This window comes from Triplophysa dalaica, chromosome 5 (genome assembly GCF_015846415.1).
Source record: "Triplophysa dalaica isolate WHDGS20190420 chromosome 5, ASM1584641v1, whole genome shotgun sequence".
Lineage (NCBI taxonomy): Eukaryota > Metazoa > Chordata > Actinopteri > Cypriniformes > Nemacheilidae > Triplophysa > Triplophysa dalaica.
This window is the reverse complement of record NC_079546.1, coordinates 23,773,754-23,795,564: the sequence shown is the minus strand read 5'-3', so window position 1 is coordinate 23,795,564 and position 21,811 is coordinate 23,773,754. Positions and strand designations below refer to the sequence as shown.

At 37.1% G+C, this 21,811-nt stretch overlaps 1 protein-coding gene across 5 annotated transcripts; it reads right to left on the bottom strand.

Annotated features, from left to right (window-relative positions):
• Nucleotides 1-1,316: 1,316 nt before the first annotated feature.
• Nucleotides 1,317-20,662, bottom strand: LOC130420321 (NACHT, LRR and PYD domains-containing protein 3-like). Of its 5 annotated transcripts, none has more exons than XM_056747508.1 (9): nucleotides 20,536-20,662; nucleotides 7,245-7,362; nucleotides 7,137-7,175; nucleotides 4,262-6,041; nucleotides 3,977-4,150; nucleotides 3,649-3,819; nucleotides 3,411-3,575; nucleotides 3,277-3,323; nucleotides 1,317-2,584 (listed from the first exon to the last, which is right to left on the bottom strand). In XM_056747508.1, the coding sequence occupies exons 2-9, from the start codon at nucleotides 7,360-7,362 to the stop codon at nucleotides 2,013-2,015; spliced, it is 3,066 nt and encodes a 1,021-aa protein (XP_056603486.1). In that variant the 5' UTR covers nucleotides 20,536-20,662; the 3' UTR covers nucleotides 1,317-2,012. The 5 variants fall into 5 exon arrangements, with proteins under 5 accessions (XP_056603486.1, XP_056603488.1, XP_056603490.1 ...); XM_056747512.1 differs by having other exon boundaries at nucleotides 2,446-2,977; XM_056747513.1 differs by having other exon boundaries at nucleotides 2,446-2,783.
• Nucleotides 20,663-21,811: the final 1,149 nt, after the last annotated feature.

Here is a 21,811-nt window from a genome sequence, read left to right as displayed (position 1 = left end):
GACTATTGACAGAACATTCTGGAATATGTAAAGCACTGGTCCACAAGCATTTTACTTCCAATAGATCTTTAGTTGGTGGGCTCATAAGCGATGGGTTTTAGTTTAATGAGCTTAATGTGGTACTACAATTCCTACAATTTTAAATTTACACTTGCCAAAAGTGTTCTCCCCTTTATCTCACTTTAATATTATCACAGGCACTGTATAAAAACTGTTGGAAATGTCGAGTTAATCAGACTAGTTTCAATTTCACGTGGAAATAAATGAATTGAGACTCTTTGAAATAAAGTGAGTTGAATGATTTAAATGCAGTAAGAAATCAAGCAAGCATTAAATCAAGGTTAAAAACAGATTATTTGTCAAGCTTCATTCCATTGAATCAGTTTCACTTTTGTTCTGCAGATATCATCATTATTGTGATCTTTTGTAGCTTTAGTTGAGCTCTTGGCTCTCATATTTGAATATTAAATTAGATTTCCTTCAGACATAACTGTGTGTTTAAATACATTAGACAAAGAGTCAATGACTTCTGAATGGTAATGTTACATTTTGAAGTTTTTTGGATCACTATAATAATTGTGTTTGTTTTATTAATGTGTCAGCAGCTCTGTGGATCTGAACTTTGATATGCTGTGATTTCTTTAGAAACAATCTGCTAACCCACTTTAACACACAAAGACATTGAGAATCTGTCTAAGTTCAACACTTAAAATAATAAGAAAACTGACCACAAGCAAATTTATGGGTTCATAACAAATGTGGTCTGAAGTCCAAAACTCAAAATATTTTGTTAATAAAAAAGTTTTCAAAACATAAAATTTGAAGTTGACCTACTGAACAACAGAAACAAATATGTTTTGGTGGCCGAACATAAATAGAGAATATATGATTATCTATAAATAAACACATTCATTTATCTTTTACTATAATCGCACATGATTTCTGCCCCAGAAAGGTCAAAACATTGATGGAGTATCTGTGTAACAGTTTGTGTTGAATCCAGTCATACTTGTTTTGATGTTGTGTAATACACTCATAGTGTTGAACACACAAACCTCTACCATGATAACAAATCAAAACCATCATTCATTGAAAAACTCTAAACACAAAAGATAACTGACAGTAACAGTAATATTAAAGTATAAATGAAGTCAGCAAGAACACAAACACTAATCTTTAAAAGAAAAACAAACAAGAATCATCAAACTGAACATGCTGCAATGCATCTTGGGAACTTTCAAACTTTTGCACTATTGTTTGTTAAGAATTCCCTTGTTTTGTAAGTTTCATTTTGGCCAAAAACTTGAGAATCTAAGTCCAGTCAACAAAAGAATCTTTATTAGAAACACGATTAGGCTCATTTTCTTCAGTATATGAAAAACAATCACTTGAGTCCTTTAACAAAAAACTAAATATTCAAGAAACTTTTTTATCTTTGTAGAGAAAACACTTGTTTGATTGTTTACAGTGTGAAAGAAGAAATAGTGAAAGATAAAGAGAGTAAAAGAGCTGAAAAGACTTGATCTGCACCAGTGAATGACATCATTATCACATTATAAGAAGATGAATCTGCTCTTGTTCATGAGAACTTTCACATCAGTGACACACAAACAAGAAACTGATGAAAACTACAAAGAAAATCTTCCTCCAATCACACAAGACTTTTGTCTCTGATGACACAAACTAGTGACTAAGAGTCTGACGTGACAAATATTGACACACAAACACATTAATAATGTGTGTTATGATCTATAGATTTACTCAATATTGACACTTATTGTGATTTACTTGCTCCAGACACACACACACACACACACATACACACAGACATAGACACACACACACGCGCGCGCACACACACAGACACACTCACGCCAACACACTCTTGTGTTTAACAGGAGGCTCTATAGAGGCTGTTCATGTCACGCACGCATGCACGCATGCACGCACGCACACACACGCCAACACTCACGCCAACACACACAGACACACACACACACACACTCTTGTGTTTAACAGGAGGCTCTATAGAGGCTGTTTATGTCACACAGACACACTGAGTAGTTAACACCATACACTCTAAATCCAGCACAGAGAGTCTCAGTGAATGTTGTGTAGTATGTGTGTAAGTGTGTGAGTGTGTGTGTGTCAGAGACGCTGTAGAAGGACAGAGTGCCGGCCAACTGGTCCACATACACACCTGCTCTCTTACACACACCTGGTGAGACACTAATGTGTGTTTGATTCTTATTGTGAACTGCAGTGAATGTGTTATCAGAGCAGATCAGATTCCAGGATTTATCATTCTGTCCAAACACACAGTCCATCCGTCCTTTCCTCTCAATGCTTTTATATGACACTGATATCTCAACACCTGATCTGCTCCATTCAGTCTCCCAGTAACAGCGTCCAGTCAGACTCTCTCTACACAACACCTGAGGACACACATCATGATCAAATCTGTCTGGATGATCAGGATACGGCTGACGCTCGCTCAGACTAACACGTGTGATCCTTCTGTTCTTTTCAGACACTTCGAGGAGAGTGTGTATTGTGTTTAGATCCACTGTGAGATCAACCGCATCTGAACACAAGAAGACACATTTATAACACAACAAAACAACAATCACTAAATCAATCTGTGTGTGTGTGTGTGTGTTTAGATCCACTGTGAGATCAACCGCATCTGAACACAAGAAGACACATTTATAACACAACAACACAACAATCACTAAATCAATCTGTGTGTATTGTGTTTAGATCCACTGTGAGATCAACCGCATCTGAAAACAAGAAGACACATTTATAACACAACAACACAACAATCACTAAATCAATCTGTGTGTGTTGTGTTTAGATCCAGTGTGAGATCAACCGCATCTGAAAACAAGAACACACATTTATAACACAACAACACAACAATCACTAAATCAATCTGTGTGTGTTGTGTTTAGATCCAGTGTGAGATCAACCGCATCTGAACACAAGAACACACATTTATAACACAACAACACAACAATCACTAAATCAATCTGTGTGTGTTGTGTTTAGATCCACTGTGAGATCAACCGCATCTGAACACAAGAAGACACATTTATAACACAACAACACAACAATCACTAAATCAATCTGTGTGTGTGTGTTGTGTTTAGATCCACTGTGAGATCAACCGCATCTGAACACAAGAACACACATTTATAACACAACAACACAACAATCACTAAATCAATATGTGTGTGTGTGTGTGTGTGTGTGTGTGTGTGTGTGTAGACTTACACTTGCGTGGTCCTGCTGTAATTCTTCTCTCTCCTCCATGACTCAAACTACACAAACACAAACACATTAAAGACAGAAACATGATGTGACATTAGTCTGGTGTGTGTGAATCGTGTGTGTGTTGTGTGTCATACTTGATTGTGTACTTTGGATCATTGAGTGTGTGAGAGAGCAGCTGTTGTGTTGTGTGTTGTGGGTGATTGTAGCTCAGATCCAGCTCTCTCAGGTGTGACGACTGTGAACTCAGAGCTGAAGCCAAAGAACAACAACCTTCATCTGTCACCATACAACCTGACAACCTACAAACACACACAAACATGTCAACACACTCTTCACTTTTCTATTGTGACATCAGTGTGTAGAGACAAACACCTCAGTGTGTGTAGTTGACAGTTGTGAGTGTTGAGAGCATCAGAGATCAGCTTCACTCCTGAATCCTTCAGATCATTGTTACTCAGGTCCAGCTCTCTCAGAGACGATGATGATTGTAGACATGAAGACAAACTTACACAACACTCTTCAGTCACATTACACAACGACAATCTAAACACAAACAAAACACAACAGTCACAAAAGACACAAAAGTCACAAAAGACACAAAAGTCACAAAAGACACAAATGTCAGTGTGTAAAGAACATTTAGAGCATGACAGACAGGATCATTAATTATTTTTTATTATTGTCAGTGAAAGTGTCTGACCTCAGTGTGTGTAGTTGACAGTTGTGAGTGTTGAGAGCATCAGAGATCAGCTTCACTCCTGAATCCTTCAGATCATTGTTACTCAGGTCCAGCTCTCTCAGAGGACACTCAGAGGACTGAAGAGCTGAAGACACAACTTCACAGGACTCAGCAGTCAGATCACACCCAGACAATCTGTCAGAAGAAGATTGATCTAGATTATATTCCAGTGTTCATTCACAGCCTGTACTTTCACAGAGTGAATATTGTTATTTTGATAGCCGTAAAAACACTGAATGAACTCACAGCGCTCGTCTACAACATCTCACAGCTGGAACGAGTCTCTTCTTATACCGTGTCTTATATCTGTTCATGTTGAACTCATCCAGCACGTTCTCTGACATGAGCAGCACATAGATCATCAGTGTACACATTGAATCTGAGAGATATATGACTGAATCTGAATCATCTGGATGTAAGTATTTCTGGATTCTCTGGTATAATGACTGATCCTTCAGCTCCAGTAAACAGTAAAACAGGTTCACTGAAGCTTCATCTGAGATCCTCTCGTCCTGTAACTGTTGAATGTATTGAGTTGTTTCTGTGATGCTGTCTCTGGTGTCTTCAGTGCATGTGAGCAGACCTTTGAGAAGCTTCTGACTAGACTCCAGTGAAAGGCCCATCAGAAAGCGTAAAAACAGATCCAGATGTCCTCTCTCACTCTCCATGGCTTTATCAATGGCCTTCTTCAGAATGTCATGAAGAGAAATCTTTGTGCCTTGTTCAGGTGTGATGAAAAACTCAAGGTCCTTCATGTTGTTGGTCATGTAGCAGATGAAGACGTGCAGAGCGGCCAGAAACTCTTGAACGCTCAGATGAATAAAGCTGAAGACTTTTGTCTCGTGAAGAACAGATTCTTTCTTGAAGATCTCAGCGATCATTCCTGAGAACTCTGAATCTTCTCTCACATCAATATCACATTCTTCAAGATCTTCCTCATAGAAGATGATGTTCTCTTTCTTCAGCTGCTCAAACGCCAACTTGGCCAACTTCAGAATGATGTTTTTATTGGATTTTAAGAGCTTTTTATAGTCTTCATCATGTTTCTCATCATACTTCTGGTTCTTCATGTTCATCTGAATCAGCAGATAGTGAATGTACATCTCAGTGAGCGTCGTGTCAATGTTTTCTTCATTGTTCTGGATGAGAATGTCATGAAGTACTGAAGCTGTGATCCTACAGAAGACGGGGATGTGACACATGATGTAGAGACTAAGAGATCTCTTGATGTGTTTGATCATTTCATCAGCTTCACTCTTATCTTTGATTCTCTTTCTGAAGTATTCCTCTTTCTGCCGGTCTGTGAATCCTCTCACCTCAGTGAACAAACCTACAAACTCAGAAGGAATCTGATTGGCTGCTGCTGGTCTTGATGTGATCCAGATGAGAGAGGACTGAAGCAGATCTCCTCTGATCAGATTTATAATCATTTCATCTACAGATGATCTTTCCACAACACTCAACAGTTTTTTGCTTTTAAAATCCAAATTCAAGCGACTCTCATCGAGTCCATCAAAGATAAACGCCACATTATATTTCTCTGTTAACTTTATGACATTTGTTTTTATTTCAGGATAAAATTCCTGCAGAAACTCATGAAAACTGATTTGTTTGTCTTTAATCTGGTTCATCTCTCTGAATGGAAACAGAAACATGGCGTCTACGTCCTGATTGGCTGTTCCCTCGGCCCAATCCAGAATGAGCTTTTGCACAGAGACTGTTTTTCCAATTCCAGCGACGCCTTTGGTCACAATAATCTTCTTCTTGTCTCTCAGTGACTGAAATATCTCATTGCATTTGATGTGTTTGTCCTGTGATGTCTTGGTTGTGTTTTTGAAGGCATCATCAATCTTCAGAATCTCACGTTCACAGTTGACTTCTTTCATATCTCCCTCTGTGATGAACACATCTGTGTTAATCTCATTCAGATCGACTTCATTTTCCTTCATACCCTCAAAAATACGTTTTGATTTCTCCTTCATGTAGATCTTATGACTTCTGAAAAACTCTTGTAGTCCTAAAGTCTCTGTTATTATAAATGACGAGAAGAAAAGAGAAATGATTCAACACAAATGTTATTCACACCAGCAAGTGCATCATTATTCACACATTTAAATTCATCTTATGGAGGATCACAGACCAAATGAAACAAATCTCACATGGAACAGTTTAACACATCATGAAGGGAGGATTAATTAAATAGGGCATGACATGTATTTAAGCGAAATGAAAAGTGAGAAAATATGAGTCATATATATATATATATGATGTGTTTATATATTTTTCCCCTCTTAGGTCTTCAGAATCTTTCTTTCTCAGTTAGTTTTGTGATTATAGCTCAGATGTTTTATATACAGTAGATGTGTTCAGCAGAATAAAGAAATGTATACAGGTTTAGAACAATCAGAGGATGAGTAAATGATGACAGAATATTATTTTTTGGGTGAACTATCCCTTTAAATAAATTGCAACCGGTTATCTCATTTTTTGACTTATAAACTTAAGCAGAATCTCCTGCTGAAAACATTGAGTATTGTCAAGACTTTTAGGTAAAACAACTAAAAATGAAAGAAGTGTCAAACATGATGCAGTATATTTTTAAGTTAATTTAACATAGTGTAGCTGTATGAGCTGTGTCACGTATGTATATCTCATTATGAGATGAGAAAATAACACGATCATTTAAGACTTCAGATATTAAGACAACTGAGTTCAAACTAAAAAAAGACTTCAGGAGTCAGTCTTGTGTTTTATTTCTGTGTAGTTGAACACAAGCTCTTACTGAAATACACTGAAGTTCTTCTGTATCATGTGAAATGAGCCAATCATCTGTGAGTAACAAACCTTATGATGGAGTTTAAACAGGCTAGTGACTTCCAACAAAGCAACAGTTGAAGACGTATGGACAAAAGTCAAAGTGATGTGTAGTAAGTCATGATAGTAGTGCTGTTCTGACTCAACAAATCCCTTTTTACACTAAACTGGATTGTTTAAAGTTAAAGTCTCTAAGTGGACTGTTTCATTCACTCGAAACTTAACTGTAACTAACTGAGTCATGTTTTCTGTGAGTCAGGGCAGAATGTAAAGTGCTGTTAGAGTCTGATGTGTAGTGTTGATTCACCTTGTTCTTGTGTGAGCTTCTCTGTGGAGTTTTGCTCCTCTGTGAAGAGAGAAAAGATGAATGAAAACACTGTGAGATTGATCATGTTGTGTTTGTGTTTTATTGTACCTGCAGTGTTTGAGCCGCAGAAGATGGTCACGTCTCCTCTGAAAGTGTTTCCAGTGAGCACAGGAGCATTTACAGCTGAACTTGTGTCCGCCTTCACATCAACACTGACTTTACTCATCTGCAGCAGACACATTTAACAATGACATTCATTCATGATACATAAAGGGTTAGTTCACCCAAAGATGAGCATTCTGGCATCATCTATTCGCCCTTAAATTGTTCCAAAGCTGCATAAATATAGTTGATCACCAAGAAGATATTTGGAAGAATGTTTTTAACCAACTGTTCTAGGTCACCATTGACTACTATAATAGTGGACAAAACCTACAATGGCAGTCAATGGTGCCCCAGAACTGTTTAGTTTTCAACCGTTTTAAAAATATCTTCTTTTGTGTTCTACATATAAAGATTATGTATGGAGGTTTGGGACAATTTGAGGGTGATTGAATGATGACAGAATTTTAATTTTGGGGTGAATTATCTCTTAAAGCAAATTTGCCACAACATACAAATGTGATTAAAGGGGTGATTCGCCGGAAATATAAAATGGCAAAAATGTAAGTTATGGATCAAAAGATGTATTTTATCTAGAAGTGAATGCTCACACAGACCTGCCTGAAACGCCTCGTGTAACCGCATCCCAGCCAAACCACGTCAGTTCATAACACGATTTGACTAAGACCGCCCAAATCTAAACACAAGTAATGTGGGCGGTCTTGTAAATCTCATCGTACCGTCGCAGCCATGAATATGGTAAGAGGCGTGCAGTATTCCACCAATCACTACGTACTAGTGACCTGGCCAATCGCAGCACACCTCACTTTTCAGAGCTTTGTAAAATATCAGCGGCTTTCAGAGAGGCGGAGCAAAGAGGACATACAAACACGCACAGTATGTGGAAAATACAGCGTTTATCAACCTTAAATCATGTATACACATTATATTACATCTGAAGCCAACAATAATATTTGTTTTAGCCTCGTCAAATGATCCCTTTAAGTCAACAACAGTGCACCTGTTGAAAGCGAATGAACATCAAGGTCTGTATTCCTAAAGCTTCCATGAATCCTCGAAGAAAGCTTTCAATTTAGCTTACAAACTTCTACGTAGGAATCTTATCTGAAAAGCGATTCAGGACCAATCTGGGAGAAACTTTGAACAAGGAAAAGACAAACACTTTTATCTTAGTGAGGAGGCGGGGCTTAACCATTGCTATGCATGACACAGTCTTTTAAAGACTGTGATTGGTTGGTTTGCCAAGAAGGAAAAAAGGCCGCTGTTGAGTATGGGGTCGTGAGTTTGAAATTGCATTACTAACCTTTTTCAAATTTACCATACACATGCACACACATGTACTATATATATATATATCTGTTCATATCAGCGTACGGTATTTGATAGAAAATGGACAGTGACACAGTAAGTTTCTGTAACTGCTGTTATTGTTTGTGTGATCAGATTGTGGCTGTTGTGACAGAACCAAATCATCTTTGCTGTATAGTTGCATTCCTCCAGTTACCAAATATGTTAATACGATTACTCCTATATCTGGCGCTATGGCATTTCTGCGCTGTCTTGTAAGCATGTCTCTAATAGGATCGGTCACAAACATGAACCCTGCACGAGCTAATGTGTTGTGTCTTATTAACTCTGTCATTCAAGTTAATTTAATATAGCGCTTTAAAAATCTTTAAAATCTGATAAACCTTAAAAGTAATATGTAAATTGTCATGCATTGTAACTTTTTGTGTTTCGTCCATTCGTCCTCTGCTATGAAACTCATTAGTCTCTTAAAAGTCCTCCTCGCTACTCCTATAATGTTTGACCTTAAAACCTCTTTTAAGGGTTAAGATGCTTTCTGAATTACTTTTTTCTATACTAGGATCTTTTCGGTAATTTGAAGGGGATTTTGTAACTAGGAGCAACTCTTTACACTAAGATTTTTCATGAATACGGGCCCAGGTTTCCGTTACAGATTTACAAAGTATTTTCTAAATGTTGATCAAAACAATATTGAAGAACCACTGAGTCTCCGTTTAACCATGTAATGGGATTTTGTATCCTGGTTAAAAAAAGAAAAAAACTTTAGTGCATAGTGCAATTTTTGCGAAATTGATGTTTCCATTGGACGTATTTTCAATGATCTATTTCAATTTGCTCATTTTTAAGGGTAATGGAAAGCAGATACAGTTAATCCATGAAGGTGACCTCAAAATGAACTATTGTTGTTTGTGTTTTCTTCAGTGATTGTGTTTGTTAACAGCAGGTCTTCATCATTATTGATCAATCAACACTTTATTAATCACTTCAATATCTCATGAACTTCAACACTGGTTAAGTGTTACTTTTAACACCCTGTAGTGTGGACCCATATAGACAACCAGCAGTTTTCATTTCATCATCATACAAAAATCATACAGGACGTGCTTTGAAATCATGTTGTTTCAAATGTAGAACTGAATTACCAAAAACAAATATTAAAATATTGTTAGCTGGGATTCAGAAACAACATCAGAGTGTCTTTAAAACCCTCTTTTGTAAGAAACGTCTTTCTTCTGCCACGGATTCAAAGCCTATTATGACAGTTAAACATGCCTCTGTTACTAACTCTAGGGATAGAAACTCTGAGCAAGGAAAAGACAAAAACTTTTATCTTAGTGAGGAGGCGGGGCTGACCCCGTTGCTTTGTATGACACAGCCTTTTAAAGACTGTGATTGGCTGGTTGGCAAAAAAGAGGGAAATAATAGCGCTTTTAGGATTGTTAGTTGAAATTGCACTTCCTTTTTCTGTGTTTTACTGTACTCACACCCACTCATGCGCACACACACACATGCACGAAAAAAAAAATATATTCTTTATTATTTACCATGTTGTTAGTTTCAATGTATTTGATAGGAAATGAACAGTGACACAATACGTTTGTGTACCGTATTTTCCGCACTATAAGGCGCCTTTAATTTTCTCAAAAAACAACAGTGCGCCTTATAATCCGGTGCGCCCTATATATGAAAACAGTTCTAAATAGGCCATTCATTGAAGGTGCGCCTTATAATCGAGTGCGCCTTATAGTGCAGAAAATACGGTAAGTTCTGTAAGTGTTTGTGTGATCCCCATAGAAGGTTGTGACAGAACCAAATCATCTCTGTGCATAGCTGCACTTCTCCTGATGCTGAATATGTTCATGTAGAGATTTCTTCGATTTCTGGCGCTATGGCATTTCTGCCCTGTTTTAGAGATGTAAGCGTGTCTCTAAAAGGATCGGTCACAAAGATCAAATGTGCTGTGTCTTAGTAACTCACTGCCTTTCTATTAAATGTTATTGTATTTTATAGCTCTTTTACAATTTGCTTTGCATCGAATCAGCTATAGAAGAAAACCTAAACCAAGAGAATCTAAAATTGAACACACACACACGCACAAACAAAATAATAAATAAATCTGATAAACCTCAAAAGTAATAGGGAAATTGTCATGCATTGTAACACATTTCTTCTCACTTTTCGTGTTTCGTAAATGTTCTCTGCTACTAAAGAAACCCTTTAGTCTCTTAAAAGTCCTCCTCGCTACTCCTAAAATGTTGGACCTTATAAGAGCTATTTTAAGGGATAAGATCCTTTATGAATTACTTTTTTCTTTACTAGGATCTTTTCTGTAATTATAAGGGGAAACGCCCACATTTTTACGAATTTTCTTAGAATTTTGTCACTTTTGAGCAACTCTTTGCGGTAAGATTTTGCATGAATACGGACTTGGTCATTTTGAGATCTTAAGCAGACATCTTACAGACGAACCTGTGCTATCTGGGAACATGTCTTGAAATGGTCACTTTAGAAGGCTTTTGATCATTTCCACCAGAAGCTGGAAGTTTTGCGGTTAAAACAATTTATGCAATTTCAGTACTGTAGAGTCACGTCTATAGGACCCAGTGTGAGGTATTAATGAATAAGAGGCAAAATTCACAAAGACTGAATGCAAAAATGTTTTATCATTGATTTGTTGATTTTTCCAGTACCTGAAATCGTGATCTTTTGTGATTCATAAAATGCAAGTCCACAGGTTCCATGTTTTTGTATTTCAAAATACAGATACAGGCAACATGAAAGTATCTTTGCCTCCTGACGATATATTTAAGGGATCATGAATTAAGGTCTCTATTTTAACCTGAGCTTTTGTTATATAAACACTCCATATAGTATTAAAGCAAACATCTTGAAATGAAGACGTCTTTGATACTGAAAGGACAACTGTTATTGACACAGGCCCAGTGAATACCAGGTTCTGAAATGTTTAGGCAGTGGAAGAAGACCTGACCCCTGTAGTCCCTGAGAGTTTTTACACATTTATCATCACACCATCACAGATCAACATGCTTATTATGTTGAAGGGGAGTAAGCAGAAGCAGTAGATTATTGTTCTTGTAAACAAACAGTTAGAAAGCCCGGGTTTCTTGAAGGTTTACTTTGCCCCTTCAGATGAAAACGACAGTAATAGTTCAGCAGAATATTAGACAGCTCATTTGATCGGTAACAAAAGCGATGGAGTGAAGAGCGCTCCTCGTCAAAGTTATCTTTTATTAAGTCTTGTTTGCGGTCATCAGTGCAGTAAGAGACATTTATTTATACTTCTTTTCCAGAATGTGACATGTCACACGGTTAAAAGCATGGATGTTAACAGTATCATTATATGGGTTTGTGCTCAGCTAAAGTTCAAAAGAAGACTTTTTAACACTAAGAGCCGATTTAAAGTATTTATTGTCCTGTAAGCATTTGGCTGTGCCGTTTGCGGTACACTGCGTGTTTTGGTTGATAACATCCGGAAATACAACAACTTAGAAAAAAAAACTAAACATATCACATATCTTTAAAAAGCTGAGATTCTTGTGATTCGAATGATGTAAACCATTTTAAGATACAATCAACACAGCCAATGCAATCAGAGTCTTTGTCAGACAACCATCAACCAAATAAGCAACAACAAAACTGAAGAAACTAGGGCTGCAACAACGAATCGATTAAATCGATAAAAATCGATTACTAAAAGAGTTGGCAATGAATTTCGTAATCGATTCATTGTGTCGCGCGACGCTGAGACGTTTGATTATTTTAAAAAAACTTTATTTGAGCGCGGAGCGGAGTGAACACACTCGATCTCTCTCGCGCACTGATGATAGCAGAGTTCGGCGCCTCATAGACAGGCCAGAGCAAAAATAAAATAAAAAAGCGGAGGAAAGATACTTGGCGGAGGCCGAGAAATCCACGCGACCCAAGTCATCCAAGGTGTGGGAGCATTTCACACTAAATAAACAGAAAAAGTGCGTTAACTGCAAAATATGCAAAAGCGACATGGCATTGCACGGCAATGATCCAGCACCTGAAACGCAAACATGTTGGACTCTTTGATGAGGAGGAAGGGAGTTCAACAACAGGTTAAGTCAATACAGAATCCTACTTTTGTTCCGTTTTGAAGTGGGTAACGTAAAGTCCCTGGTGCTGACGTTTACTTGTTATCCATCTTGACAAGCATGACAAGTTAGCGTTAGCTCGCTAATAACAGTAGTAAAGCAGGGCTGGTATAGTTACTCTGTACTTTGCATTGCAAGACTAAATACACGTTTTTATTCACTCGACTTTTTAGGACCCTTCATTATTAAATCTGATGTCATGTAAAGAGCTACACTGCAAAAAAAGCTTTTCTTAATTTGTCATTTTGTCTCGTTTCCACTCAAAATATCTAAAAAAAATTAAATCAAGATTACATGACAAGAAAAATGAGATGAGGAAATTATGTGATGCTTAAAACCTCTGTTTGAGATTATATCTCATTAAGATTATTTTTCTCACCCCATTGGCAGATAATTTTTCTTGTTTTGAGCGAACAATCACTTAATTTTGAGGTGTTTTTTCAGAAAACAAGACATAATTTCTTATGCTATTTCACGTGTCTAATAAATGTATGTTGATTTAAGCTTTTTTGATATTTGGACTGACAACAGGACGAAACTACTAAGTTAGAAAAGCAATTTTTTTCATGTATATTCTGTGCTTTGTCCCATATAGGTTATTATTGACAAATATATTTGTGTGTGTTGTACTTTTTAATTTAATTTTAAAGTTCTTTTATAGCACTCAGTCATCTTAAGCTTTGTTAAAATGTGGTGTATAAATGAACCTTACACTTACTACAATGATGGTTATAATTTAATGAATAAGCTTCAAGTGAACTTAAGAGAGAAAGTGTCTGTGTGTGTCAGTGTGAGAGTTTGTGCATCTGCGAGTGTGTGCGTCTGCAGTGTAGTGTTGAGAACAAGTTTTGACATTCCAACAAATCCTGTTAAATTTTCTGATTTGTGTTGTTCTTTATTTTTTATACATTATTTATTGTTCTGGCAGCTCAGGTGGCAGTTTATTTTAAAAAAAGTCTATATATATCTGGCAGATGTAAAGCATACATGTGTATGTCTTTTGTGTTAGTCCATTTTTATTTTATTATTATTATAACAGCTCAGGGATGTTCAAGGAGCAACATGTTTGTGCACTTTCTTTCTGTTTTTAGTTCTGTTTTCGAATAAAGGGTTGGAAATGAATGCTTTTCTTGTTTTTTGGTTTGTTATCCGATTCATCGATTAATCGAAAAAATAATCGACAGATTAATCGATCATTAAAATAATTGTTAGTTGCAGCCATAGAAGAAACGCATAAAGCCACTGATCCATTACATTCCAACAAAAACGGTATAGTTACACTCTTAAGGGTCCAGTAAATCCAATTCACACATATATATATATAAATAAACATCCAAGGAACATGGTAGTATCATTTTCATGTAGTCGACAGAGCTATCAAATCTCTGACGCATTCTGTGGTGTAGCGTCTCTTCACTTTTAAACAGGGGCCCCGTAAAGGGGGGAAACGTTAGGACAATTCCCATGACTGACAGGGGCCCCAAAAATGGGTAAAAACTAATATAAAATTATCAAACCATCATCATTCATTATATATATTTATTTAATAAAACAATTAAGAATCTTTTTGTTTTTGGAAGTAAAAGTTCCCATTGACCAAAAAGTAAACATCCATATTGACCGACCACACCCTCTGTATCGGAATGAAACGGTTTGGTCCTGCCTTTGCGCTCTCAGTGACGGTGTTTAGTGGCAGTCAGTAGATGCGCCAGAACTAGAGTGACGACAATGATCCCTAATCAAAATCTGGTTTTCAAAAATGGAGAGAGAGAAAAGACAAACGAAAGGGTGTCAAACTGTAACCCAGTTTTTCACCGAGAAAGGTGTGTAGCCTATAGCAGTGGTTCTCAACTCTGGCCCGTGAGATCCACTTTCCTGCCGAGTTCAGCAACAACACTGATCGAACACCTGAAGAGGATAATCAGTGACTTCAGTAACAGACGCAGTCAACTTAATGTTCGGCTGCGCAGAATGTTTATCATATCGTGTTAAAGTACCGCCAGAGCGATTAAAATGCGTAATCTGCACTTGAATCTCTTTTGCGGTACTTAAATGTCATACGATGATAGATTTGCGCAGCGCCACATTATATTGAATGCATCTATTCTAAAGACACTGATTAGCTTGTTCAGGTGTTTTATATCAGAGTTGGGATTAACTCTGCAGGAAAATGGATCTCGCGGCCCAGAGTTGAGAACCACTGGCCTATAGTCTGTGAGTGATATTAACCTGTTGCTTAATGTCCATAGAGAAATAAGATAGCTAGCAAAACATTTACATTTATGCATTTGGCAGACGCTTTTATCCAAAGCGACTTAAGTTGCATTAACCTATACATTTATACTTAAGTATGTGCAATCCCCTTCCACTGAGCTACAGGAAAGCAAAAGTCTAGTGTTAGCCTACATTTCATCACCATTTAATCAGTGCAGGGAAACATTTAGCACTATAAGAACCTTGGTGTGGAAATTCCATTTTTACATGTCCACTATATTTTCTTGTTGGCATATGTGTGCAGCTAAGTATAAAAATCTGCCGTTTTCATTGTTTTGAGAGGATGATGTTAATTTGAAGTTTCCTTTTTCTGTTTTTAAATCTTTCATTAATAATTAATAATAATAATTTTGTTAAGATAATTTTCCATTATTTCAAATTTTACAATAAAAATACATTGAGACAGCAATTTTTTTATGGTTGCTTTTAATCTTGCATCAAATAGTGAACTGCATAATAGACTTGCATGCATGTAAAAATCACCAGCAGTAAATATTGTGCTAGTACTAGTATTGAGCTACAAGAAGCAAGACAGTTGCAAGCCTTTAATTAGAGTTATGTAAAGCTTTTGATGGGACAGTTAGGTCCTAGAGATGTTTTGTCAACAGCTGCGCAGAGGGGGCCCAATTTGATTTTTTGTCAAGGGTACCAAAATTCCTGGTGGCGCCCCTGCTTGTAAACACTGCAGATTTTTTTATTTAAAAATGGCCACTGACCTCTGTCCTTTGATTGATACCTCATTTGAGCGAATAGGTGCATCTAAGAGGTGACAACAGCCAGTAATGGCCAAAGACCGCCCAGGATGAAGGATGGGACAGTCCTCTATTTGATTGACAATAGATTGATCCTGTCGCGTCATAGTTTGCTAATGACTGGCGTATCTGATAGCCAATCAAATTCTGAAAAGATTAATATGCAGCTTCACAGGAAACATTCAAGCTGTAAGTAGAGAGGTCCGTGCGCAAACACGTGTGCGGCTGTGCGTAAATTCTAACAGGCAATAGTGTCCGTGTGCAAAAGCTGCTAGGAAAGAGTTTGAGCGTGTAAAGAGTTTTAGATTTTGAAAAGAATGGCAAATAGAGGGAGTAAAACATACTTCTCACTTGAAGAAGTTGTTGAACCAGGCCTTAGAGTGATTTTTTGGAGGAAGACATTTCAGAAGAAGAGAGCGATGTTTCCTCCATTGACTCAGTAGCAGAGGAGATATTTTTGGATGGGGAAGACGTACAAAACAAGTGTTTTCTTATATTATAAAACATATTTTACTGTTGGTACTGAGCTTTGTGTTTTGATGTGTACATTATATGTAAAATAGTAGAATATAGAACTTTATTATTTATTTATATTTTATATCACAGACAATCAACTGACAGTGAATCAGATGAAGACTGGAAGCCAGTCAGCAAAAAGCAAAAAGCACATGATGACAGCACCTCATCAGGAGAGGAGTCTCATCCCACAACTTCTCAGAGATGCTAAGACCAAGAGGCAGAGGGAGAGGAAGAAGCAGTGACGCTGATATGGCAAGCAGCACATCTGAAGAGAGATGGAATCATGTTGACACCACCAAAGCCCACCTTCAGACCCACCAATTCACCCGGACCTGAGGTTATATGTACAGCTACCTACACAGTTTTACAGCTTTTTCAACTTTTTTACAAACTCCATGCTACTGACAATAATTCAACACACCAACGACTACGGCCAAACTCACTACTCAAAGCCCTCCAACCCGTGGATTGACATAACTCTACAGGATATGTTTGCTTTCATTGCCATGATCATTTATATGGGTCTTGTAAAACTCCCTGCGATAACTGATTACTGGCGAAGAGGTAATCTATACAGCTTGCTATACACTAAAAATCTTCTCTCAGGAAAGAAGTTTCTTAGGATCTGCCACTCCCTTCATCTCAGTAGCTTGGTGGATGATGCTGCCAATAGGCAAAGAAGACGTATGGCAGAATTTGAATGACTGTGCAAAAAAATAAAGCCACTTTATGTTCAAATAAAGGAAAAACAAGCCTGTTCGCTGGGGGTATAAACTTTTTGTTTTGGCAGACTCCAGCAATGGCTACACTTGGGACTTTTTTGAGTATGAGGGAAAGCTGCAGAGAAACACTGGCAAGGGGCTCAGTTATGAGTCTTTCATGGAGCTTGTTGACACACAGTTGCTTGGCACTGGATACAAGCTGTATGTAGACAACTTCTACACAAGTCCCTCCCTTTTCTGACAAATCGAATTGGCTTTCCAAAATCAAAAACAAATAGTCTGGACTCTAAATCTCCCCGTGGCACCATCTGATGGATAAGAAAGGACCCCCTCCTCTTTGTCCAGGGGCGAGACACAAGGGACGTGTTCATGTGTTCAACACTCCACACAGCCCATGCAGGAGACACTGTTCAGCGGAGAGTCAGAGATGCAGATGGGCACTGGGTGTTGAAGGACGTCTGTGTTCCACCAACAGTGAAGGAGTACAACCGGTATGTATTTTATGATCAACAATATATAATGCTATTTGAAATGAATAAAATATGTGGCTCAATGTTGTTGTGTCTGTCCTTACAGGTGCATGGGTGGAGTGGACCTTTCTGATGCCCTAATCAGCTATTATAAAGTGATCCACAAAACCCAGAAGTGGTATAAGACCTTTTTTATCACTTCTTAGACATTGCCATCGTGAATGCCTTCCTGATATACAAGCATGTCACAAAAGGTAAAGGGGAGGTACCAATGCACCAGAAGGCTTTCAGGGAGACACTCATTGAGGAGCTGGCAGCGGCTGCAGACATACCAGCTCCATCACCCACTCCACACAGATCACATCACAAGCCTGTGCATATCAGTGGAGACAGCACCACAGGCCGTCTGAGCTGCAGGCACTGCCATGCAAAGACTCCTGTAAAATGTTCATCATGTGATGTGTCTTTGTGCTTTTTGCCAAGCCGTGATTGTTATAACGAGTGGCATGTTGCCAATAACCTGTAATATAATTATAACATTTGTACAGTAATACATCACTGGTATGTGAACAGGTTTTAAAGAAAGAGAAACAAACAAAAACAAGACTTGTTTCTCAGTCTATTCAATGCGCAGTTACCAGCTCAAATAAACAACATCAGTGCCTCATAAACTTCTGACAAAAAAAAGGAAAAACAGAGAAATATCCATAATGGGCCAATAATCACAGATTATAACAGATTATATTAGTATATTAGATTGAAGTTTACTTCAGCATACTTGCAGTCAGACTAAAGGTCAGCATATTTAAAGTGTGACATAGATTAGTTTATTTATTTTTGAACTTGGTTTAGTTTACATTTAATTGTAGTTAAGTACAATTTAAAGTTTAAAATTATGTGTACTTTTGTGTGCTAAAGTAGGACATATGGCAGAAAAACAAGTAGGTGTGTTTGTGTGTCTTTGAGTTGTGTGGTTTGGGGGCAAAGTGTCCCCACAAAGACGAGAATATCCAAAATCCTTGACCTTATGGGGAATTGTTTGGGTTCCTGTGAGGAAACAAGCTTGTAATTCATACAGAATTAACTCTTTTGAAAATCTAAGATCAGAAAGTGTTGTGTGGTTGTTAGGTTTAGGGAATATTATATACAGTTTGTACAGTATAAAGACATTGTGTCTATGGAATGAACCCATAAAACATGGAAGCCCAACATGTGTGTGTGTTGTATACACACCCTCTGAGAAAAGAAGTTTCCTCTCTGAGGATAAATCAAATGATCTATGTAAGAACATTGAAGAGTTAAGATAGACATCAGAAGACTGTTCCATAGTTTAGGTGTCGTTTTAACATTTCTTCTAGAGTAAATTTACATTATTCAAGTCTTTTTATGATCTTTTTTTATAACTCTCTATATATCTCTTCTGCATATCTGTTCAAGATAAGATCTCAGGTGTTTTGAATCTTTTGTTTTGAGAATTGGAGTGTTGTTTCCTCAAGAACAAGAAATGCCTTCCAGTAACAACTGACATGAGTTTGTTCAAGTTTACTTCCTCGTACACGCAGACTCATACAATGATAAATAATTCAACATTAGGTTTCCACAGAAGAGACGTATACAGCAGCACTCAACTGTGCTTTAAATGCACATCCTTCTGAGACGCCAACTCTTTAAAAGTCCAAAACGCTGCTGCATTCAATATGAAAGTATCATAATGGTTAACGTCTTATAAAGTGATATGTTCTCTTACCATTTTATTTGATCTTTATTATAGTTAATACATTAATATAATACAATTATATCTTAATTTAGCTTAGTTTCGGTAAATTCCATTAACATAGCTTTATTAAAACGAACTCGCGAGTTCTACAAACACCATGCACTGTGTTTTACCTTATATGTTACACGCAGACTCATACAATGATAAATAATTTAACATCAGGATTCCACAGAAGAGACGTATACACCAGCACCCAACTGGCGGCCCACGGTCCAAATATGGCCTGTCAATCATCTTTACCTGGCACACCTTAACATTTTAAATCAGTGGAGAGACATTAAGAACGATGAGCTTTAAATGAACGTCCTTCTGAGACGCCAACTCTTTAAAAGTCCAAAACGCTGCTGCATTCAATATGAAAGTATCATAATGATTAACGTCTTATAAAGTGATATCACTCAGACCAAGAAACTTAAAGGTGGCATGAAGTAAAATCACAATTTTAACCCAAGCTTTCCTGTAGCTCAGTGGTAAGAGCATTGTGTTAACAACACAAGGTCATGGGTTGGATCCCAGGGGATTGCACGTACTTAGAAAACAAAATGTAAAGGAAATATGCAATTTAAGTCGCTTTGGATAAAAGCTTCTGCCAAATGAATAAATGTAAATGTTTCAGATCAGAGGTCCCCAAACTCAGCCCTTTGAGAGCCGGTGTCCTGCAGAGTTGAGCTCCAACAATGTCCAACAAATCAAACACACCTGAAGCTGATCCACGTCTTCAGGATCACTAGAAACCCTGAGAGCAAGCACTGCTTTCTTCTCAAACTTTAGTTTTACTCAATATTCAAACATTAATAACCCAACACACTCATGGGCAGTTACTTAGATAATCCCACAACTATTACATCTGATCCCAAGGGATCATAGTTTTCATTGCCTCAACAAACATATTTCAGCATTGTAACAGGAGACAATGAAAACTTTACACTAAAACTCAAGAGTCAAGAGCCCAACTAAAGCAAACACTTAGTTTGGTGGGTGCAAAAGTGAGTTAACATGGACAAATCCACAGTTTTTAACAATGATTCAGTTGTTTTGATCTGCTCTATTGCCATCTCTCTTGCTTTTACTTGTTTTTTTCGAGGCAATCTGTTTGCTTTCTAAGTAAGGTTAACTCATTGGATTTTACAGAGAAACATACACACTTTTGATGAAAAAACACAAAAGCAAACATGACAATTAATGATAATATTATTTGATAATAATAGAAAAATGGATATTCTCAATATGATGAAGATTAGACAAGTTTTTTTTGATGATCAATAAGAAAACATCACTGCAGAAACATTAGTAATGATAATAATTCATGACTCACCTTCAGAGATGAGTAATCTTGAGTAATAAAATGAGTAATAATGAGTAATCTTCTTCTCTATAAGTCACTTTGGATAAAAGCGTCTGCTGAATGTCTTAATGTAAATGTGATGACAGCGTCTCTTCTGCGCTTCTATTTAACATGTCACGTTTCAGGAATGTGTGTGTTTTTCTTGTGAACAGAAAAGGAATCAAACCAGTTTTACATCATTCATGACAGAAAAACAACACGTACAAAAAAAGTTCTGTAGGTTTTGTGTGTTTTAACTTGATAACAAAAATCATTTCATTCACTCTCTTACAGTACAGTTTACCTCACAATGCCAAATAATATTCTTATAAAATATTTATAATTCACTTTAATAATTACAAAACACTGACTTGACATAAACTGGCGTTCTTTTAATCCCGACCACACCTAAAAAGGGTCCAACATTAAAAATGGGCAGTGATGGGGTTAAAGAACGCTCGATTATGACAAGAGAGCTTGAGGCAGTAATACATCACTGGTATGTGAACAGGTTTTAAAGAAAAGAAACAAAAACAAGACTTGTTTCTCAGTCTATTCAATGCGCAGTTACCAGCTCAAATAAACTACATCAGTGCCTCATAAACTTCTGACAAAAAAAAAGAAAAACAGAGAAATATCCATAATGGGCCAATAATCACAGATTATAAGAGATTATATTAGTATATTAGATTGAAGTTTACTTCAGCATACTTGCAGTCAGAATAAAGGTCAGCATATTTAAAGTGTGACATAGATTACTTTATTTATTTTTGAACTTGGTTTAGTTTACATTTAATTGTAGTTAAGTACAATTTAAAGTTTAAAATTATGTGTACTTTTGTGTGCTAAAGTAGGACATATGGCAGAAAAACAAGTAGGTGTGTTTGTGTGTCTTTGAGTTGTGTGGTTTGGGGGCAAAGTGTCCCCACAAAGACGAGAATATCCAAAATCCTTGACCTTATGGGGAATATTTTGGGTTCCTGTGAGGAAACAAGCTTGTAATTCATACAGAATTAACTCTTTTGAAAATCTAAGATCAGAAAGTGTTGTGTGGTTGTTAGGTTTAGGGAATATTATATACAGTTTGTACAGTATAAAGACATTGTGTCTATGGAATGAACCCATAAAACATGGAAGCCCAACATGTGTGTGTTGTATACACACCCTCTGAGAAAAGAAGTTTCCTCTCTGAGGATAAATCAAATGATCTATGTAAGAACATTGAAGAGTTAAGATAGACATCAGAAGACTGTTCCATAGTTTAGGT